Source organism: Arvicola amphibius, chromosome 5, assembly GCF_903992535.2.
Source record: "Arvicola amphibius chromosome 5, mArvAmp1.2, whole genome shotgun sequence".
Lineage (NCBI taxonomy): Eukaryota > Metazoa > Chordata > Mammalia > Rodentia > Cricetidae > Arvicola > Arvicola amphibius.
Genome location: NC_052051.1, coordinates 45,411,902 through 45,429,831, shown reverse-complemented (window position 1 = coordinate 45,429,831; position 17,930 = coordinate 45,411,902). Strand labels below are relative to the sequence as shown.

Here is a 17,930-nt window from a genome sequence, read left to right as displayed (position 1 = left end):
GTCTGTTTATCGTATGCCCTGTGTGCACTTGAGAAATATGTCTATTGTGTGTCCCATGTGCATTTGAGGAGAATGTCTGTTTGTCATATGGCCTTTTAGGTTTAGGGGTTTGCAGTGTTTTCTTCGTCCCTGTTAGCTCACTGCCTGGGCCTTCTCTCTATTCCTGAAGCAAGGAACTGAAGTCACCAACTATTATTGCTGGACTGTTCCCCCTATGTGTACTTTGGAGCTGTGTATGTTTGTGGTTATTATTTCCACGGACAGTTACACATTTATTACAAAATGATCTTCTGTGTGTCTCACAACAATTTTTGTCTTGCTTGGTATTAAATCTGTTTAGTATTAGAACCAGCAGGCCGACTCTCTTTTGGCTGGAATTTGTATAATACAGCTAGCTTTCCCATCCTTTTATTTTCTGAAGTGTGTTTCACATATATAGCATACAGTTGAATCATTTTTTTTTAAATCCATTCTGCCAATCTCATCCTTTAAATTGGGGCGTTTAATTGATTTATATTTAATGTAGTTACTGATAAGGCAGAGAATTTTTGCACTTTTTTGTATTTGATATTGAGGATTAAATCTAGGATCTTGTGATATGAGGTAGATGATCTTCCACTGATCTAAATCTCTAGCCCTTTTTACTTTTTGCCTCAAGACTAGCTCATACTACCTTGCCCTGGCTTCTGTAGACTTGCTCTGTAGCCTAAGTGGGTCTTAACACTGAGATCTTCCTGCCTCCAACCTCACATGTAGCTGGGATTAAAGACTTGCACCACCAGGCCTGGATATGTTTCCTATCTTCTTTGTTCCTTTAGTCCTCCATTTTTGTATTTTTTTGTATTAAATTTTTTTTTGCTTTTTTTTGTATTAAATGTGTATTTTCCAATGAACTGTTTTAATTCTGCTGTGGTTGTTGTTATAGCTCCAAGAATTATAGTTAAACATCTTAAATTTAGGATAATATAATTTAACCAAAATCAACTTAATCTATGCATTAAACAAAAATAATGTTCCAAGACCAGGAAAATGACTTTTGCTCATGTACACCCACAAAACAAATAAATAAATAAAGTAAGCCAGTTTATAATATTAATAGCAATGTTCCAATATAGTCTCATGCTCTCTCTCCTCTTTCGGTCTCCCATTGTCCATAAGATAAAGTCTTAAGCAGGTCCTGGTTGAACAGGCCTAAATTAGGTCATTTAAAAATGAACCTTATCTTAAGAATAGGTGTAGCAAAATATCACTGGAGAACTGATGGTGTAGTTGGTAGCATGCCCAAAGCCCTGGGTTTGATCCCCAGCATCACATAAAACAGCTGTGGTGGAGCATGCCTATAACCGCTGCGCTCAAGAGGTGAAGGCAGGAGGGAGCCTGGAGCTGAGATTCCCTGTTTTATTTTATTTTTTATTTGTATTTTTATTATTATTATTTTTATTAAAAATTTCTGCCTCCTCCCCGCCTCCCATTTCCCTCCCTCTCCCCCCGAGATTCCCTTTAAAAAAAAAAAAAAAAAAGAAGAAGAAGGGTAATATTGAAGGGTGTTCCTATGTCCTAGTAACCCCTACTTCTATTCAAGGGTAATCGGGGCTTTCCTATAACCCCTGCTCCCACATGTGTGCACACCAGGACATTCCTATAACCCCTGCTCCCACGTGTGTGCACACAAGGACATTCCTATAACCCCTGCTCCTCCCACGTGTGTGCACACCAGGACATTCCTATAACCCCTGCTCCTCCCACATGTGTGCACACCAGTGCATTCCTATAACCCCTGACCCCATACCAGCCTTTTAAACTAGGTGAAAACCAAAATGGTTACATGTGTGCTGTCTTTTATATTTACCTGTTATTTTCTTCTTCATGTGAATTTGAATTACTGCTGTCTTGTAATTCAAAATTCTTATCATTCCAAACTGAAGGATTTCTGTTACTATTTGCTGCATGACAGATTTGTTAATGATGAATCTTCAGTTCTTGTTTACCTGAAAGTGTCTCAATTCTCCTCATATTTGAGGTGGAAATTTTGCCAGTATTTTTGGCTCACAGTTTTCCTTCATCATAACACGACATCTCCGTGTCCCAGGGCTGCTAACTTGTCTGCCGAGAGGTCCGTTGCTGATTTTCCTGAGGACTCTGTGCCCATAGGAGGTTATTTCTGTCTACTTGCTTTCTCAGATTTCTGTTTCCGTCTCTGCCTTGGGATGGTTTGAGCCTGACACGTCTGTGGGGTCTCTAAGTATTGCTTGGAATTCACTGAGCTTCCTGGATGTGCTCAATAAAGTTTGTCATCAAATTTGGGGTGTTTAGGTCGTTATTTCCTCAAACATTCTAAGTCTTTCCCCTTCTTTTCCCCTCTCAGAGAGAATACACAGTATATACCTTACATGCTTGAAGGTGCTCCGTGGGTCTCAAAGGCTTGGTTCATTTTTTCATTTTCCTTCATCCTTCCCCTGAACTAGACAATCTCAACTGGCCTACATTCAAGTTCATTGCTAGTTTCTCTTTCACCTGAGCTATTTTCTCATCTCAATCATGACCTTTCAACTCCACAATTAACATTATAAAAACCTATTTGTTTATCTTTGTTGATGCAGTTTTGGAATGAAAAATATCTTTCTCATTTTTTTTCTTGAATTCTTTATGCATGGCTTCCTTTAATTCTATAATCATTAATAATAATATTTTCAATTATTTGCCTAGGAAGTCTAGCATGGCCTTCTGAGGGACAGTCTCATTTTCCTATCATTTTACACATATCACAATTCTTCATTAAAAGCCAAGTATTCTGGTGTTGTAATGTAGACCATCTGGAAATCACATCCCCTAACGGTTTTGTCACTATTGCCTTTTGGGGTAGGGTTTTTGTTTTGTAATTTTTCTGGATCAGTTCTCCAGCTTGTATTTTCTATGATGAGTAGTTACCATAGTTTTTGGTACCACCTTAGTGGTCAGCTCAACTAGACAGATTTTCTGCTCTTTGTTGAACGACTCTGTGTGTGTCAGGGCACACTGTTGCTCTAGCATTTGACTGCTCTGCCTTAGACATCTCCCCTTGCTTGGGCAGGAAGCCAGAGATGGGACCAGGACTCTCCCAGACCCTTCCTGTGTGTGTGCCCTTCCCCACAACAGGCATGGTTTTCTAAGACCTTCAGAATGTGCTGGAACTTTTCAGAGTCCCCTGTAGACATCTTATTTTCCCCATTCTTTCCCTTTAAAAACCATTTGGCCAAATTTGCTTTCCAAAGACAGTGTTGCCGCCTCCAGCAGCTGATTGGGCAAACGTCCTGTGCGTAGGGCCTTTTCACAGGACAGGCTTGGAATCGAGTGAGATAAGGTCTGTGAATAGGGCTGTTGGGGCCACCAGACGGGTCACAGTGACAACTGCTAGGGAATTCAGCTGGTCAGAGGCTCACCCACCCACTCCTCACTGGTTGCTTGTCAGAGGCTAGCCCACCCGCCCCTCACTGGTTGCTGGTCAGAGGCTAGCCCACCCGCCCCTCACTGGCTGCCGCTCTTACAGTTGTCATAGTTGTGAGACTTCTGAATAGGGCTATTTAAACACTGCCGAGCCTTTTGTTCTTACAAAATTCAGACAGTCTTCTTAAATAAATATTGAAAAAGTTATTAATTTTCATAGTTGTGAAAATGTTAATGTGCAGGATGTTACACAACCTATTATCTCAGCACTTAGGAGGCAGAGGTAGGCAGATCAGGAGTTCAAGATCTTCCCTGGCTATATAGTAAGTTCAAGGTTAGCCTGGACTAGCTAAGAAACTATCTCAAAAAAAAGAAAAAAAACAAAAACAAACAAACAAACAAAAACAACCACAAGAAAACAAGCAAACAAAACCCAGAGTTTTGAAAAAGTTGATTGTGACTATTTTTGTCATTGCTGTTATTGATTTGTGGGAACATTCTGTGGTTCTCATAGTCCTGTCCTTGTGATGGGCATCTTTAACCTGAGCATACTTTACAGAGTTTCCTATTAAAAGTGACTGGGGACTTTGGACCAACATTCATCCTATCAGAGTGGTGTGTGTGTGTGTGTGTGTGTGTGTGTGTGTGTGTGTGTGTATGGCATGAGCACGATGTGTGTGATACGTGTTTTGTGTGTGTGTGTGGTGTGTACATGGAGAAGACAAAGGACAATCTCAAGTGTCATTCCTCAAAAGCAATTCACCTTGTTATCTTTTATGTATTTATTTATTTTATGTGTGTGACTTTTTTCCTATTTGTATGTATGTGTATCCCATATGTGCCTGGTGCCTGCAGAGATCGGAAAAGACATTGGATCCCTTGGAACTAGAGTTACAGATTGTTGTGAGCCACCATGTAGGTGCTGGGAACCTGGGTTCTCTGTGAGAGCAACAAGTGCTCTCTCCAACTGACCCCCCTCTGATTGTTATTTTGAAACCAGGTTTTTGTTTTGGTTTTTAATGTGAGTGCTGGGGTTTGAACCCAGGTCCTTATGTTTGCTCTAGAGTTTTATCAATGGAACTGTCTCCCCAGGCTCCATTACAGTAATTTCTGATTCTTGGGGGGGGGGGGTATTTTTAATATTTTTTTAAAATTTTTTCATGTGCCTTAGTGTTTTGCCTGCTTGTATGTCTGTGTGAGGGTGTCAGATCTTGGACTTACAGGTAGCTGTGAGCTGCCATTAGGTGCTGGGAATAAAACCTGGATCCTCTGGAAGAAAAGTCAATGTTTTTTTTTTTCCTTTTTCTGTTTTCTTTCTTTCTTCCTTCTTGCCTTCCTTCCTCTGGAAGAATAGTCAGTGTTCTTTTTTCTTTTTTCTTTCTTTTTTTATTTTTTTTGAGACAGAGTTTCTCTGTAGCTTTAGAGCCTATACTGGAACTTGCTATGTAGACCAGACTGACCTCAGATTCACAGAGATCCACCTGTCTCTGCCTTCTGAGTGCTGGAATTAAATGTGTGCACCAACTTTATGATTCTTTAATTCCATCATAAGCCAACACCTCTGTGAGGCAGACACTATCATAAGTGTTTTTTTGGGGGGGGGGAGGAAGAGAGATCTAAACAAATGATTCATGCCCCTAGAAAGCCCCAGCAGAGCAGCTGAAGAGACAAAAATATGATTACTTAGACATTTCATAGTAATGAAGAAAATTAGTGAACTTAAAGACAAGTTAGTTGTATGTAGTGCATAATGGTAAGAAGGAGAGAGAAACTGGAGAGATGGCTCATCAGTTAAGAGCTCTGGTTGCTCTTTTCAGAAGACTCGGGTTTGAATCCTTCCACCCACATGGCAGCTAATAATTGTAACTCCCATCCAGGGGGTCCAATGCCCTTTTCTGTCCTCCGTGAACATGGTACACAGATACCCATGTAGGCAAAACATCCACGCACCTTAACCAAACAAACAAATAAACAATCAAATAAATGAAATTTAAAAGAGGAAACAGAGAATAGGATCTTAAGACTACCCAACATGGTAGCCAGTACCATACATAGACGTTGGCTAGGCACCTGGATTTTAAAGAAAAGGAGGCCCGGGGAGATAACTCAGTTGGTAACATACCTGCTGTGCAAACACCAAGACCTAAATTTATCCCCAGAACCCACACAAAAGAGCAGGGCTTGAAGGCACATGCTTATACTCTAAATCATAGGGAAGCAGAGGCGGGAAGGTCCCTGGAGCTCAGTGACCGGCCAGCCTAGCCCACTTTCTGAGCTTCAGGCCAATGAGAGACCCTGTCTTAATAAACAATGTAGATGGCACGTGAGGATGACTCCTTAGGTTGTCCTCTGCCTACACCCCCACACACACACTTGCACACACATGCACACTCACTAAAGAGGAAGAGGAGGAAGAGAAATATTGATGCTGTAAAGGAGAGGCCATGTGAAGTTAAGCGAGATGAATGCACCCAGTGCCCAGCACATGCCTCCATCGTACCACCTCTACCTATTGCCCCTCCCACGCAGACTCTAGTGATCATCGCAGATAGTAAAGGCTCCTGAGCCTAGATGGCAGCAGAACACTCAGTCAAGGACGACTGTCCTGACTCTAACTAGCCATGGTCTTAGATGAGCAGAAGGAGGGCAGCCATTAGTTTGTGCTCTAACTTGGGGCTTTGGTGTGTCTTTGGCTGGAACAGTGGCTTTCTGTAAATAGAAAGGGGCTATACGCAGCCTTCTTTCTGTCCCTTCCACCCTAAGTTACTTGGTGCATTGTAGAAGATCCCTGGACTTGCCAGCACCACCCTCCCTCCCTCCCACTTAACTCTTGGTAAAAGAGTTGCCAAAGTCTTGTACCTCAAGAGCCCAGCTTCCCACTGTCAAGGCTGAGAAACATACCACTTAAGTCTGCCCTTCCCCTTCATAACTCCATCTTACCCATAAGTCACCCTCCTTCTCTGTGAGGAGAAGTGAAGAGTCCAACATCTTGCATTCTTATAAGATTCTCCAGACTAGGGGGACATGTAAGAGATACATATATGTGCCTGTGTCCATATGAGCACAGATAAGTTTCATGTTCAGATCAGCCACTTTCAGTGCACCCAGCTGGTCCCCCAACTCCATGTGAAGAACCCAGAGGCCTTCAATTATCAACCTCTCAACTTCCTCTTCCCTCAGGCCCAATTCAGGAAAAGTGGGGTCCCCACAACTCTTCATGGACAGCTGGGGACCTCTTAGCATCTCTCCACCCTCTCTCCCCATCTCCTCAGGCCCCATGCCCAGCCCTGAGGTTTGGAGAGCCTAGTAAGTGCCCCATCAACATGTTAATCAAATTACTTAGGAGCTAAAATTGACGCTGTTCATTAATTATACAAGATTATGCTAATTGTGCATGCAAATGCATGCAGGGGAACAGAAGGTGTTCAGGCGCATGGTGGGCCATTAGCATAGAGGATGGGGTGCGGGTGCATTGGCATGCTAATGTATGCGCCCTGGCTATTTATAGTCCCCCCAGCCCATCTGCACAGCAGCCACCTCTACTCTAGTTGGGGATCTTAGTGGGGAGACTAGGCCCAGGTCTGTCAGGTAGCTATGGCCTCGGAGATACTCTGTCTTGACCGCTATGGCACACCAAATTCAGGAAGGAGCCTGGGCCACCTCCATGGATGCCTCAACTGCTTTCATCTACCTCCGCATTCACTCTGGCCTCATCTCTGCAGGGTCTGCTTCTCTCTGGAATCAAACCGGCCCTTCCAGGTATCACAGTCAGTAAGGCAGCCTCGGAGGACTTTCCTTTGCCCGCAGTGTTCCAATCACTCATGAAGTGAAGCTAGCCCCACGCTCTAACCTACGGCTGCCCTCGGGTGCCACTGGACAGATGTGCCATTCTTGCCACTACTCTTTCGAAAGCTGTATTCCCTTTGCCTCTTGCGTCTCTCTCTCTGAGGTCCTCTGAGACCCATTCTCAAGAGCAAATAAGAACTGCAGAAACTCTTACCCTTGGCAAGCAGAACAAGTGGCTCTTGCGTGAAATACTTGGCAGACTGTTCTGCCACACCCGCCACTGTGTTGTACCAGCCTTTGCTCTTACTTTGAGTTTCTCTGTCTTTCTTAATTTACTGTAAGTGATTTAAAATAGTGTTCAGAAGCTAGTCCTGTTGGCACAGGCCTATATTCTGTGCTGCTCAGGAGACTGAAACAAGAAGATCGCAAGTTCAAGGCCAGCCTATGTAATGAAGTAAGGGGATGGCCCTGGAGCTCAGTGATAGAACACTTGCCTAGCATGCATGAGGCCGCAGATTCAATCCCCAGCACGTTCAATAACAGCAGCAAAGGAAAAGTTCTTGCTGGCCTCTAGATCCCCTGTACCAGATGTGTAAAATATGATCAATCATATTTTACTTCGGAGTGGGTGAGTAATGGGGTTAGGGTATTCAGCTTCTGTGGTGGGGACTTAAGCTGGGGGGTGGGGTGAATCAGACAAGGAAAGCATTGCTCTGGATGCTGTTCTGTTCCTTCTGAGGTTCATGAGCTCAAACACAAGGCTTTTAGGATAAAAATTAGCAGAGCACCCCTATCCCCATCCCAGGTCATGGTGCCACCTTGTACTTAGAAAGGCATCTGCTCGAGACTCTCATGAGTTCCACTGCTCCGAACACCTTGTCCCGACTTGTGTATCATTTATTGCACTCTCTTTCCAGATCTGCACCATCCAATATGGCAGCCACAAGCAGCATGTGAAAACAACTTTAGTGAGAGTAAAATAAGGTTTCAAATATTAAGTCCCCAGTCACCATGCATCAAGGGTTCCGTAACTGCGTGTGGCTAGTGGATGTCACTCTGGAGGAAGTGGGATGGTACTGAAATCTAGACATCCTCTTCTATGCTCCTGGCTGTCCTGTAGGTGAATTCTGCTTGGCTCTCAGCCCCAGGTCTTTGAGTTACTTAGCAGCTTTCTCACTGAGTGGGTGCCATGATTTCAGCCCTCAGTGTCTCAGAACGGGACGGAGGAAGCAACGAGAAAAGAGCCGAAAGAGCCTTAGTTCTGTGGGACCCGACTTCTTAGCCGTGTTTCTACAAGCAGACAGTGAGATGGGACTTTTGTGAATGGGAGTTATTTGAAGAGATATCCGAGAAGAAAAAAGAGTAAAGGAGATGTGGTAAGGCAAGAGCAAGAGCGTGGCAAGGAAGTCCAACTTCCCAGTGCTCTGGGGTGGTCTGAAGTATTAAGGCCTCAAGGATTGATCTGTCTAGTGACTGCCAATCCACTTCACTGACCATGAGTTGCTGACAGGGAGGATAGGCTTCTGGCTGGGGATTCACAATACTATTAAATACTATTAAAGGGCAGCTGTGAGCCCTTTAATGGCCAACAATCAGGACAGCTGTGGGTGAATCTCAAATGCAACAGTGCAGTCATTCATGGCCTGTACATCTCCCTCTCTGTTGAGTGTCTCTTTGGATGAAGACTGTGCTGGGTAGGGTTCCTCATCAATACTGCCCTCCTAAGAGGCCATATGTGAGTCTAGTGTTTGTAATTGATTACTTCTCAACCCAGCCTTGCTTCTTTGGAATGGTCCACCGATGAAGAAGGGCCAGTTTAATCCCATTTTGAGCTGTGTTTATTCAAAGGAATAAAAAGTCTTCAGAGAAATGATTAGGAAGACCAGACTAAGTTCAGATATAGGAAGGTAGGTATGCCTGAGATATTCTGCTCTTTGTTTTGCTTTGTTTTCTTTGAGATAAGGTCTCACTATATAGTTCTGTATAGTCCAGACTGGCCTGGAAATCACAGAGATCTGCCTACCTCTGCCTCCCTCCCGAGTCCTGGGACTAAAGGTGTGACCGCCATGCCTGCTCTCGACTTGTCATTTAAATCACAGGCATCTGTGTCCTGATGCATATTTACCTTAAATGCTTTATTAAGTGGACAGGTGCTGCTCATAGCTCTTCTCTGTTTTTTTAAATTACATTTTCTTTTCTTTCTTTCCGTTTTTTGTTTTTCAAGATCAAATTTTCTCTCCTGGAACTCACTCTGTAGACCAGGCTAGCCTCAAGCTCAGAGATCTGTCTGCCTCTGTCTCCTGAGTGCTGGGATTAAAGACGTGCACCACCACTGCCCACCTTAATTACATTTTCTAGTATGGAGGGTGTTGAACATAGAAGCAAGTAGATACTGAGCCTCAAAGAGCTTCAAAAATCATCCATCTTAGCTCATTTTATTCAGATGTGTTTAGTCTAGACCATTTGAAAGCTGCAGTCACAATATCTAGAGGTCCACACTACAGGCAAATGGAGATCTTGAAGGAATAGCATAGATCTTCTGGTCCCTGCATAGGACACCTCTCAGGTCTGCAGAGTCCTGCCACACCACCCTGTGGCTGGGTAACCCTGGATTCTGACAACCCTACCTACAGGGACTCTTGTCAGCAGCAGAAGTTCAAAGAGACCGAAGTTCACATCCCAAATTTAGACTTATTATACTGTGTAACTTATTCTTGCTTAACCTTGATTCTTGTTTGTCCAGTGGGAACCGTCACAGATCTACACACCACCCCCAGAGTTTGGAGAGAATGAAACAAGACAATAAAAAGTGATGGACCTACCAGAGTCCCAGGCGCTCACTTAATTACTGGTTAGAATGGATTTGCTTCAAGGGTTTTGCATTGTTCCCTCTATGAAGCTTTTTATTTTCACCTCATATTTTTAGTATTTTCTCCCATTAATTCCAAGGGCAGCTCCTGGGGTGTGGCCTTTCTCTTATTGTAATTTCTTGGAGATCCAGATGAAATTGTGTGGCATCTGTGAGATAATGGCCCTAGGTGTAGTCCCATGCTCACTCTGCTGGGGTCTATGGGCTTGGTTGACCTTGTCTTCTTTGCCTCCATCCTGGGACCCATCTCAGTCTGAGAAAAGGGCTCCTGGGAGCTCCCTCCAGCCCTGTGGAACCAGGACAAGGAGTGCTGCACAGAGGACACAGCTTTAGGGGTGGAGTGATGAGCAGGAATTTCAAATCCTCAATAAAATAAATACATACCTACCTCTGTGTCCCTGGGCCCTGATGGTGTTTTAGATGCTCAGGTCCCTTGTCCCCATGTGTATTTGTGTCTCTGAAGCTGTCCTTCCCACCAGGTTCCTGAACCCTCCCTCCCCCAGCTCCCAGTCTTCACACCCAGCCTCTACAGACATGGGTTCCCATTCCCTTTCTTCAGCATCCTCCTCCTCCCAACCAGCAGTCCTCTGGCTCCAGCCTTGGGAGGCAAGGACACTGGGTGGCTGCTGCCAAAGCTCAGTCTTCAAATGGGAAAAGACTGTGACTGTGAATCTATTGATATTCTCTGTAACCAGCGGGGTAACAAGCTGGCTCAGAAGAAATTTCTACATAACTGTGAAGAGGAGGTGGAGGAAGGGGAGGAAGGGAAAGGCAGGGAGTGTGTGAAAAAGGCTCAAGTATGGCAGGTTAGATACAGTTGATAACGTCTACAGGACACGAAGTTGCAAAATTTCCCTGCCAAACAAAAATTATTTACCTTTTCCAACCAGCTTCATTATCATCTTATCAGTTTTTTTTTTTTTTTTACCATCAGTTCCTAACATCAGAGCACAGCTGCCCCGTTCACTGGGAATAGTAGTATCAGAGACTCTCGGGCATTGTTATTGACTTAACACTCTATAGCAGCATTATCTAATATAAATACAATGCAGGCCACATGTAAGATTTTCTAGTTACAACTTCTTAAAAAAAGAATAGGTAAAATTAATGATGAATATATGTATGTATATACATATATTCTTTAATCCAGTGCATCTAAACTATTATTGCTTCAATGTGATAAAAAAAATGACTAAGGTTTGTTTTGGGGGAAGTGAAGTTCATGTAGCTCAGGCTAGCCTTAAACTCACTGTGTAGCTGAGGCTAGCCTTGAGCTCCTGATCTTCCTGCCTGTACCCACTGAGTGCCGAGATTACTGGTATACACTGCCATATCCAGCTAACTCCTGAGGTGTTTTTTTTGTGTGTGGGGGAGGTTGGTTTTTGGAAGCAGGATTTCTCTGTATAACCCTTGTGGTCCTAGAACTCATTTTGTAGACCAGACTGGCCTCGAACTCACTGATATCAGCCTGCTCCTGCCCCCAAGTTCTGGGATTAAAAGTGTGCACTACCACCATCCAGCATTTGGGGGGGGGTGGGTGAGTTATTTTATCATCTTTTCTTCCGAAGTGTTTGAAATCCAATGTGTATTTCATACTTGCAGTACGTCTCAGATTGAGACTCCCACATTCCAAGAGGTTCAGTGCTATAGAGGACTTCAGAGAACACAGACATTGGGCCCCAGCAAAACTGTTTAGACGCAGCAGGTCTAGCTATGGCAGAGCCTGAGCTTCTGCACTCCTACCAAGTTTCCTTGCAATGTTGCTGGTCTGGGTGCTTTCTGAAAACCGTGGTTACATTCCCATCTCTCCAGCTAACAGTGCACAGAGTAGCACTTGGTCATGGTACCCACCTCTCATCCACATCCCATCCAGGAACCCTTCCTCCCAGCTCTACAGGGTTGGGAGTTGGGTACCATGAGCAAGTGTGGATACTAAGAAAGTACCTTTTGGGTCATCCCACCACCACTATACTGGCCATATCATCCATGGTATTTAGGAGTTAACATGAATCCTCCCAGCACAGGGACTGTGGCCCAGTCTGAGACGTTTCCCTCCTGCTAGCCCCTGCTAAAGCATGCTGTGTACTGAAAATTAATGAACCAGCCTATACTCTGCCTAGGGAGCTGATACACTACCCATCTGAGTGTGAGACATGTATGAGGGCTGTGTATGTATAGGCTCTAGGGCATCTTTTTCATACAGTGTCTTAACAGGTGAGGACTGTGAATAAACAGCATCTAGGTGGCTACAATATGTACTATTTCAGAATATCACCCTAATTTTAAACCCTTATGTGCTGTTTATTGTAAGAAACAGCATAGTAAAAATACCTTCCAAATAACTAAGTATATTGGGAACACTAACTAGAAGAGCCCGCTAGATGCCTAGGAAGCCATGCTGCATGCCAAGACCCTCCATGGACCTAGCTCTTGCCCTCTACTTGTAGGGCATGCCCAAAGATGCTCGCAGAGTCTCATAGGGCAAAGGAACACATTATAGTATTTGCATTTCCAGTGGCTAGAGTTTTGTCCATGCTTACTGATGTGTAGCTTCCTGCCAACTGTTTGGAAGACTGGAGGATTAGCCTCTTCACGGCATATGCTATGGTGTTTGTTGTTCTTTCTTGCTTACCAATTACATGAGGGAAAAAAAGAGCTGGGTGGTGGTGGCTCACATCTCTAATCCCAGCACTTGGGAGGCAGAGGCAGGTGGATCTCTGTGAGTTTGAGGCCAGCCTGGTCTACAAAAGAATTCCGGGACAGCCAGGGCTACACAAAGAAAACCTGTCTCAAAAACAAACAAAAAAGCTAATCTGCATATCTGCATGGGGTGTGTGTCTATGGTAAGTATGTGTTCCCCATTATCAGGTTTTCTGTGTATAATGGACATAAAATCCGTGGAAGAAGAATCTGCTGAGGGGATGTCATTCTCAATGGCAGTTTTTAAAATCATATACAGCACAAGTAGGTGCATTATTTTCTTTTCTTCCTTCCCTCCCTCCTTCCCTCCCTCCCTCCCTCCTTCCCTCCCTCCTTCCTTCCTTCCTTTCTTTTTTTTATTTTCGAGACAGGGTTTCTCTGTAGCTTTTGGTTCCTGTCCTGGAACTAGCTCATGTAGACCAGGCTGGCCTTGAACTCACAGAGATCCGCCTGCCTCTGCCTCCCGAGTGCTGGGATTAAAAGTGTGTGCCACCATCGCCCGGCAATTTGGTTTGATTGTTTGAGACAAGGTCTCTCTATGTAGTCTTCTTTTCTTTTCTTTTTTTCCTCCCCCCCCCCCAGACAGGGTTTCTTTGTAGCTTTGGAGCCTGTCCTGGAACTAGCTCTTATAGACCAGGCTGGCCTCTAACTCACAGAGATCTGCCCACCTCTGCCTCCCGAGTGCTGGGATTAAAGGTGTGCACCATCACCGCACGGATCTATGTAGTCTTGATTGGCCTAAACTCATTATGTAGATCAGACTGATTTCAAACTCACAGAGATCCACCTGCCTCTGCCTTCCAAATGCTGGTATTAAAGGTGTGTGTCACCACCGCCCAGCCTCATGTTTGATGAGTATAGGTCATATGTGAAATACATGCTTATGTTATGGCTATATCTTGCGAGTAGTAATAAATAAAGCATATGCATTATCTGTAATGACACAGTTTGTGCTGAATACATATTGTGTAGGTGACACTCATCATCTGGGTAGGAGATGTGTTGTATTATAGATATATTGTGTATGGTGGGCACAGACTATGACAGATATACATGGTAAAAGGTTTACATTCGTTATTGGAAATATGTAAGTAAAACTACATGTGGAATATACATAGTATGTGTGATAGGCACATACACATATACTTTAGAATTTATGATTGGCACCTGTGATCGATACACACTGCGCAGGTATCTAAATATACACTTTATAGACAAATAAGCAGTGTGTGTATCTCTGTAACAAGGTAGTCCTGGTGATGGATCTGTTTGGTCCATCTCAGGCACCCTGTGTGCACACAGCTTGAGATAGGAATATGGAGTGTGCACCTGTGTATAAGCAAACAAGGGGTGTCACTGGGTTAGGAGGCTGCATGGCAGGGAGCCGTGATCTTCATCTGTTTACAGAACCCCCAGACCTTTGAGCCTCCAAACCTCACCGTTTCAGGTTCTTCCTCAAATTCTTTCTCAAATGCAACCAGAACTGCTTGAAGAATGCAGGGAATCCCCGAGACATGCGCCGCTTCCAGGTAGGCTTGGGAAAAGCCCTCTCACCCCATGCAAATCTACCCTTTCCTGATAGGTGAAGGGAAAGCTGTGACCCTGCCAGAGCAGATCTCTGCCTAGCCCTGAGCCTCAGGGTCTGGTGCCTGCTGGGGGTAGGGCAGCTCCATCTCAACTTATGCTGGCTGCCAAGGGAGGCTTCATTAGAGTCCCACTTAAGAAGATGCTAATTGTGACATTTTTACATGATTAACGACCCAGGTAATTTGCATAGTGTGAAGCTGAGAACAGCTGCCCTCAGCACCTCCCCAACCTGCACACCCCTCCCAAAGCAGGGGGTAGGGAGAAGAAGGCAGCACCGATTTCCTGCCCAGAATAAAGTGGGGGCTTCTGTTGATGGGTTCTGTAACTGATTTGAGCCCCAACTTTAGGAAGACATTCCTGTCTCCAAACTTGAATGATACTGAATAGCGTTCCCGGGTGTGCAAAACATCAACAGACGGTTCTCTCTGCCTGTGGAGCTACAACTTTTTCAGGGCTTTTGATTTTTGTAGCTCCTGAGAGGTCAGTTCATCTGGGGGGTGTCACCTGGTTCGGCTGGGTTCAACTCTACCAGCACAGCCCCCACCCAACTGAACTTCCCCTCACCTAAGGACACTCTGAATTCCAGTCACCCACCTCAAGGTGCTGGTTCTCCCCAGCCAGACTGTCTTCTCTGTCCACACAGGTGGTGGTGTCCACGACAGTGAGTGTGGACGGACACGTGCTGGCCGTGTCTGACAACATGTTTGTGCACAACAACTCCAAACATGGCCGCAGGGCCCGGCGCCTGGATCCTTCTGAAGGTCAGGACTCCCGGCCCAGCCCTGGCCAACCTCAGTTTCCATCTTGGTGCAGCCCCCTGACCTGGGTCCTCTCCTACCTCCCAGCTGCCACCCCCTGCATCAAGGCCATCAGCCCCGGGGAGGGCTGGACCACGGGAGGCGCCACCGTCATTATCATCGGAGACAACTTCTTCGACGGGTTGCAGGTCGTGTTTGGCAGCGTGCTCCTGTGGAGCGAGGTGGGCCAGCCCCTGCCGGTCTCCCTCTGGTCTTCCTCCGAGTCTCAGGGCTAAGCCCTCCCCACAGGACTAGACCTGCAGGCCTCCCCTCTCCTCTCACAGCTCATCACTCCCCACGCCATCCGGGTGCAGACGCCGCCGCGGCACATCCCTGGGGTGGTAGAAGTGACCCTCTCCTACAAATCCAAGCAGTTTTGTAAAGGAGCCCCCGGCCGCTTTGTCTACACGGGTAAGGAATAAGGCAGCTGACGCAGGGACTAAGATCCACAGAGATAACCCTCTGAGCTCAAAACTCAAACACAGTTGCAGGGGGTGACAGAAATTTATGGGTGCACTACATGCCCTAAGCAGCTGCTCCTCATCCCCCCACACCTTCGCCCACACCTATTAAGTGATCTCTCAAAGTTCTTTTTCCTCTTGGCCTATGTTTCCCTCCCTGAGTTTCTCTCCCTGGCACCTTGGAAGCAAATTCTGCTTCAAGTGCTCTCCCCAAGGGATGTCTCTCCCTCCTAGCCATGTTCTCTGAAGTTCAGAACCTCTTTGAGGGTTTTCTTTTTGTCTTCTTTTGTTTCGATTTTTTTTTTTTTTTAACCTCTAAGGTGCTTCCAAATGGACTCATTAGTCTCCAAATTTTTCCTGGGTATCTTGGGTCTTCTGGGCAGCACTCTACGTCCACACAGTGGTGTGTGAGCCCACAGACACATACACACCCTTGTACAGTGCCTCAGTGAGCAGTTAGCACAGGCTCAAGGGGTTGCACTGAAAACTGGGTTCCATTTGACCCCTGGTGGAAATCCTCATTCACTGCCATTTTTGTGTCAGACCCCCACCCCCAGCCACTGGCTTCTCCCCATAGTCACTGAGGCTTGGGGGCTCAGGATACCCTCAGGTAGCAGGTATCCTGAACTGCGAACCCAGGATGGATGGGTGGGAGGGTGGAGTTACAGAGTAGAGGACTTGACAGAGGAGAACCCACCCCTGGGAGTCTGTGCTGAAGTAGCTAAGCTCTAACTACAGAGGAACGGAGGGAGACTGGCTAGCGCAAAGCCCAGGAAGTGGGCACTTCGTGCTTTGGGGAAAGGAGAGGAAACTGACTAAGTCTAGCATTGGAAGTGAAGAAAGAGCTTTGAGACCAGGGAGGAGTAAGGCACTTAAGGGGAAGAGGGGGAAGAGACAGGGGCGGAGCACTGTGCCCTCCTGAGAGCCCCTGGTTTTGGTCCCTCCCTTTCCTGAAGTGCATGCAAACCTTGATAATTGCATGTTGCGGAGAAGCTGCCTGATCCATGATAAATATTGTTCTTGTTTTTTTTTTATGGCAAACTGATATGACCAAATGCAAAAATCCTGAGTATAGAAGAGTGTGTGTGTGTGTGTGTGTGTATGTGTGTGTGTGTGTGTGTGTGTTGATGATGCCAAGCTTGGCACAGAGCCTGGTTCAGTAAATATTTGTTGCGTTAATTCTGACCAAATAAAATGAAGGAACTGAGATGACTCCCCTGACGTTCACTGATATTTGAGCGAAGGGTTTCTGGGCAACATGGAGCTGGACTTGGGGAAGGTAAGTTCTGTTCCGGGAGGGGTATCTTCCAAATATTGCCATTCTCCGCAGCCCTTAATGAGCCTACCATTGACTACGGATTCCAGAGGCTACAAAAAGTCATTCCCAGACACCCGGGGGACCCTGAGAGGCTGCCTAAGGTACTCAGAGGAGTGGGTCGGGAATAAGGATGTCCAGTGGGCGAGGGGGATAAGGAAGACCCTCCAGGGCCTCGCTGCGCCCCAGGGGCTGCCCCTCGGTCCTTTTGTCTCCTCCCGTGCCCTAGGAAGTGCTGCTGAAACGGGCGGCTGATTTGGCGGAGGCCCTGTACGGAGTGCCCAGCAGTAACCAGGTATGGTGCCTCCGCCCGCCTCCCAGCACTAGGGCATGGGGCTCTGACCCCGCGCCTGCCACTGCCCCGGCCGTGCCCCCTTCTTGTCTTCGCAGGAGCTCCTCCTGAAGCGTGCAGCGGACGTGGCCGAGGCTCTGTACAGCGCCCCGCGCGCACCTGCACCCCTCGGACCCCTTGCCCCCAGCCATCCACACCCCGCCGTCGTGGGCATCAACGCCTTCAGCAGCCCTCTGGCCATCGCCGTCGGGGACGCCACCCCGGAGCCGGGTGCGTGTCGCCACCCCTGCCCTCAGTTGTGGTGCACCAGAAGAGCCCAGCACCGCTAGCTGGGCTAACCGCCACTCTCCCGCAGGCTATGCCCGCAGCTGCGGCAGCGCGTCGCCCCGGTTCGCGCCCAGTCCTGGCTCTCAGCAGAGCAGCTATGGCAGTGGCCTTGGAGCTGGTCTCGGCAGCTACGGTGCGCCGAGTGTCACTGGCCTCGGCGTGCCAGGGTCCCCTAGCTTCCTCAATGGCTCCACCGCAACCTCACCTTTCGCCAGTGAGTGTCCCCAGCCCACAGGAAGGGGGCGGGTCCAGCCTGGGAATGTTGAATAGACTCAGCCCTGCCTGCAGCCCATCCTGGGGTGAGGGCTTCCAGTTCCTGGCTTATGCGGGTGGACCTTGACCTAGCCATGGAGAACCCTCAGTCCTCCTTCCA

General features: G+C 46.6%; 1 protein-coding gene across 3 annotated transcripts in view; it reads left to right on the top strand.

Annotated features, from left to right (window-relative positions):
* The window catches only part of Ebf4 (EBF family member 4), a 67,038-nt gene that overhangs the window by 42,036 nt on the left and 7,072 nt on the right, over window positions 1–17,930 (top strand). For 2 of the 3 annotated variants that reach the window (XR_005285523.1, XM_038331667.1), the window contains exons 7-13: window positions 14,226–14,307; window positions 15,009–15,344; window positions 15,447–15,573; window positions 16,954–17,042; window positions 17,168–17,233; window positions 17,329–17,500; window positions 17,586–17,771. Coding sequence is in view for 2 of the 3 variants with exons in the window: in XM_038331667.1 (XP_038187595.1) it covers window positions 14,226–14,307; window positions 15,009–15,344; window positions 15,447–15,573; window positions 16,954–17,042; window positions 17,168–17,233; window positions 17,329–17,500; window positions 17,586–17,771 (1,058 nt within the window). In the remaining variant the exon portion in view is untranslated. The remainder of the gene's footprint in view (window positions 1–14,225; window positions 14,308–15,008; window positions 15,345–15,446; window positions 15,574–16,953; window positions 17,043–17,167; window positions 17,234–17,328; window positions 17,501–17,585; window positions 17,772–17,930) is intronic. The other variant, XM_042055106.1, reaches the window with a different exon arrangement.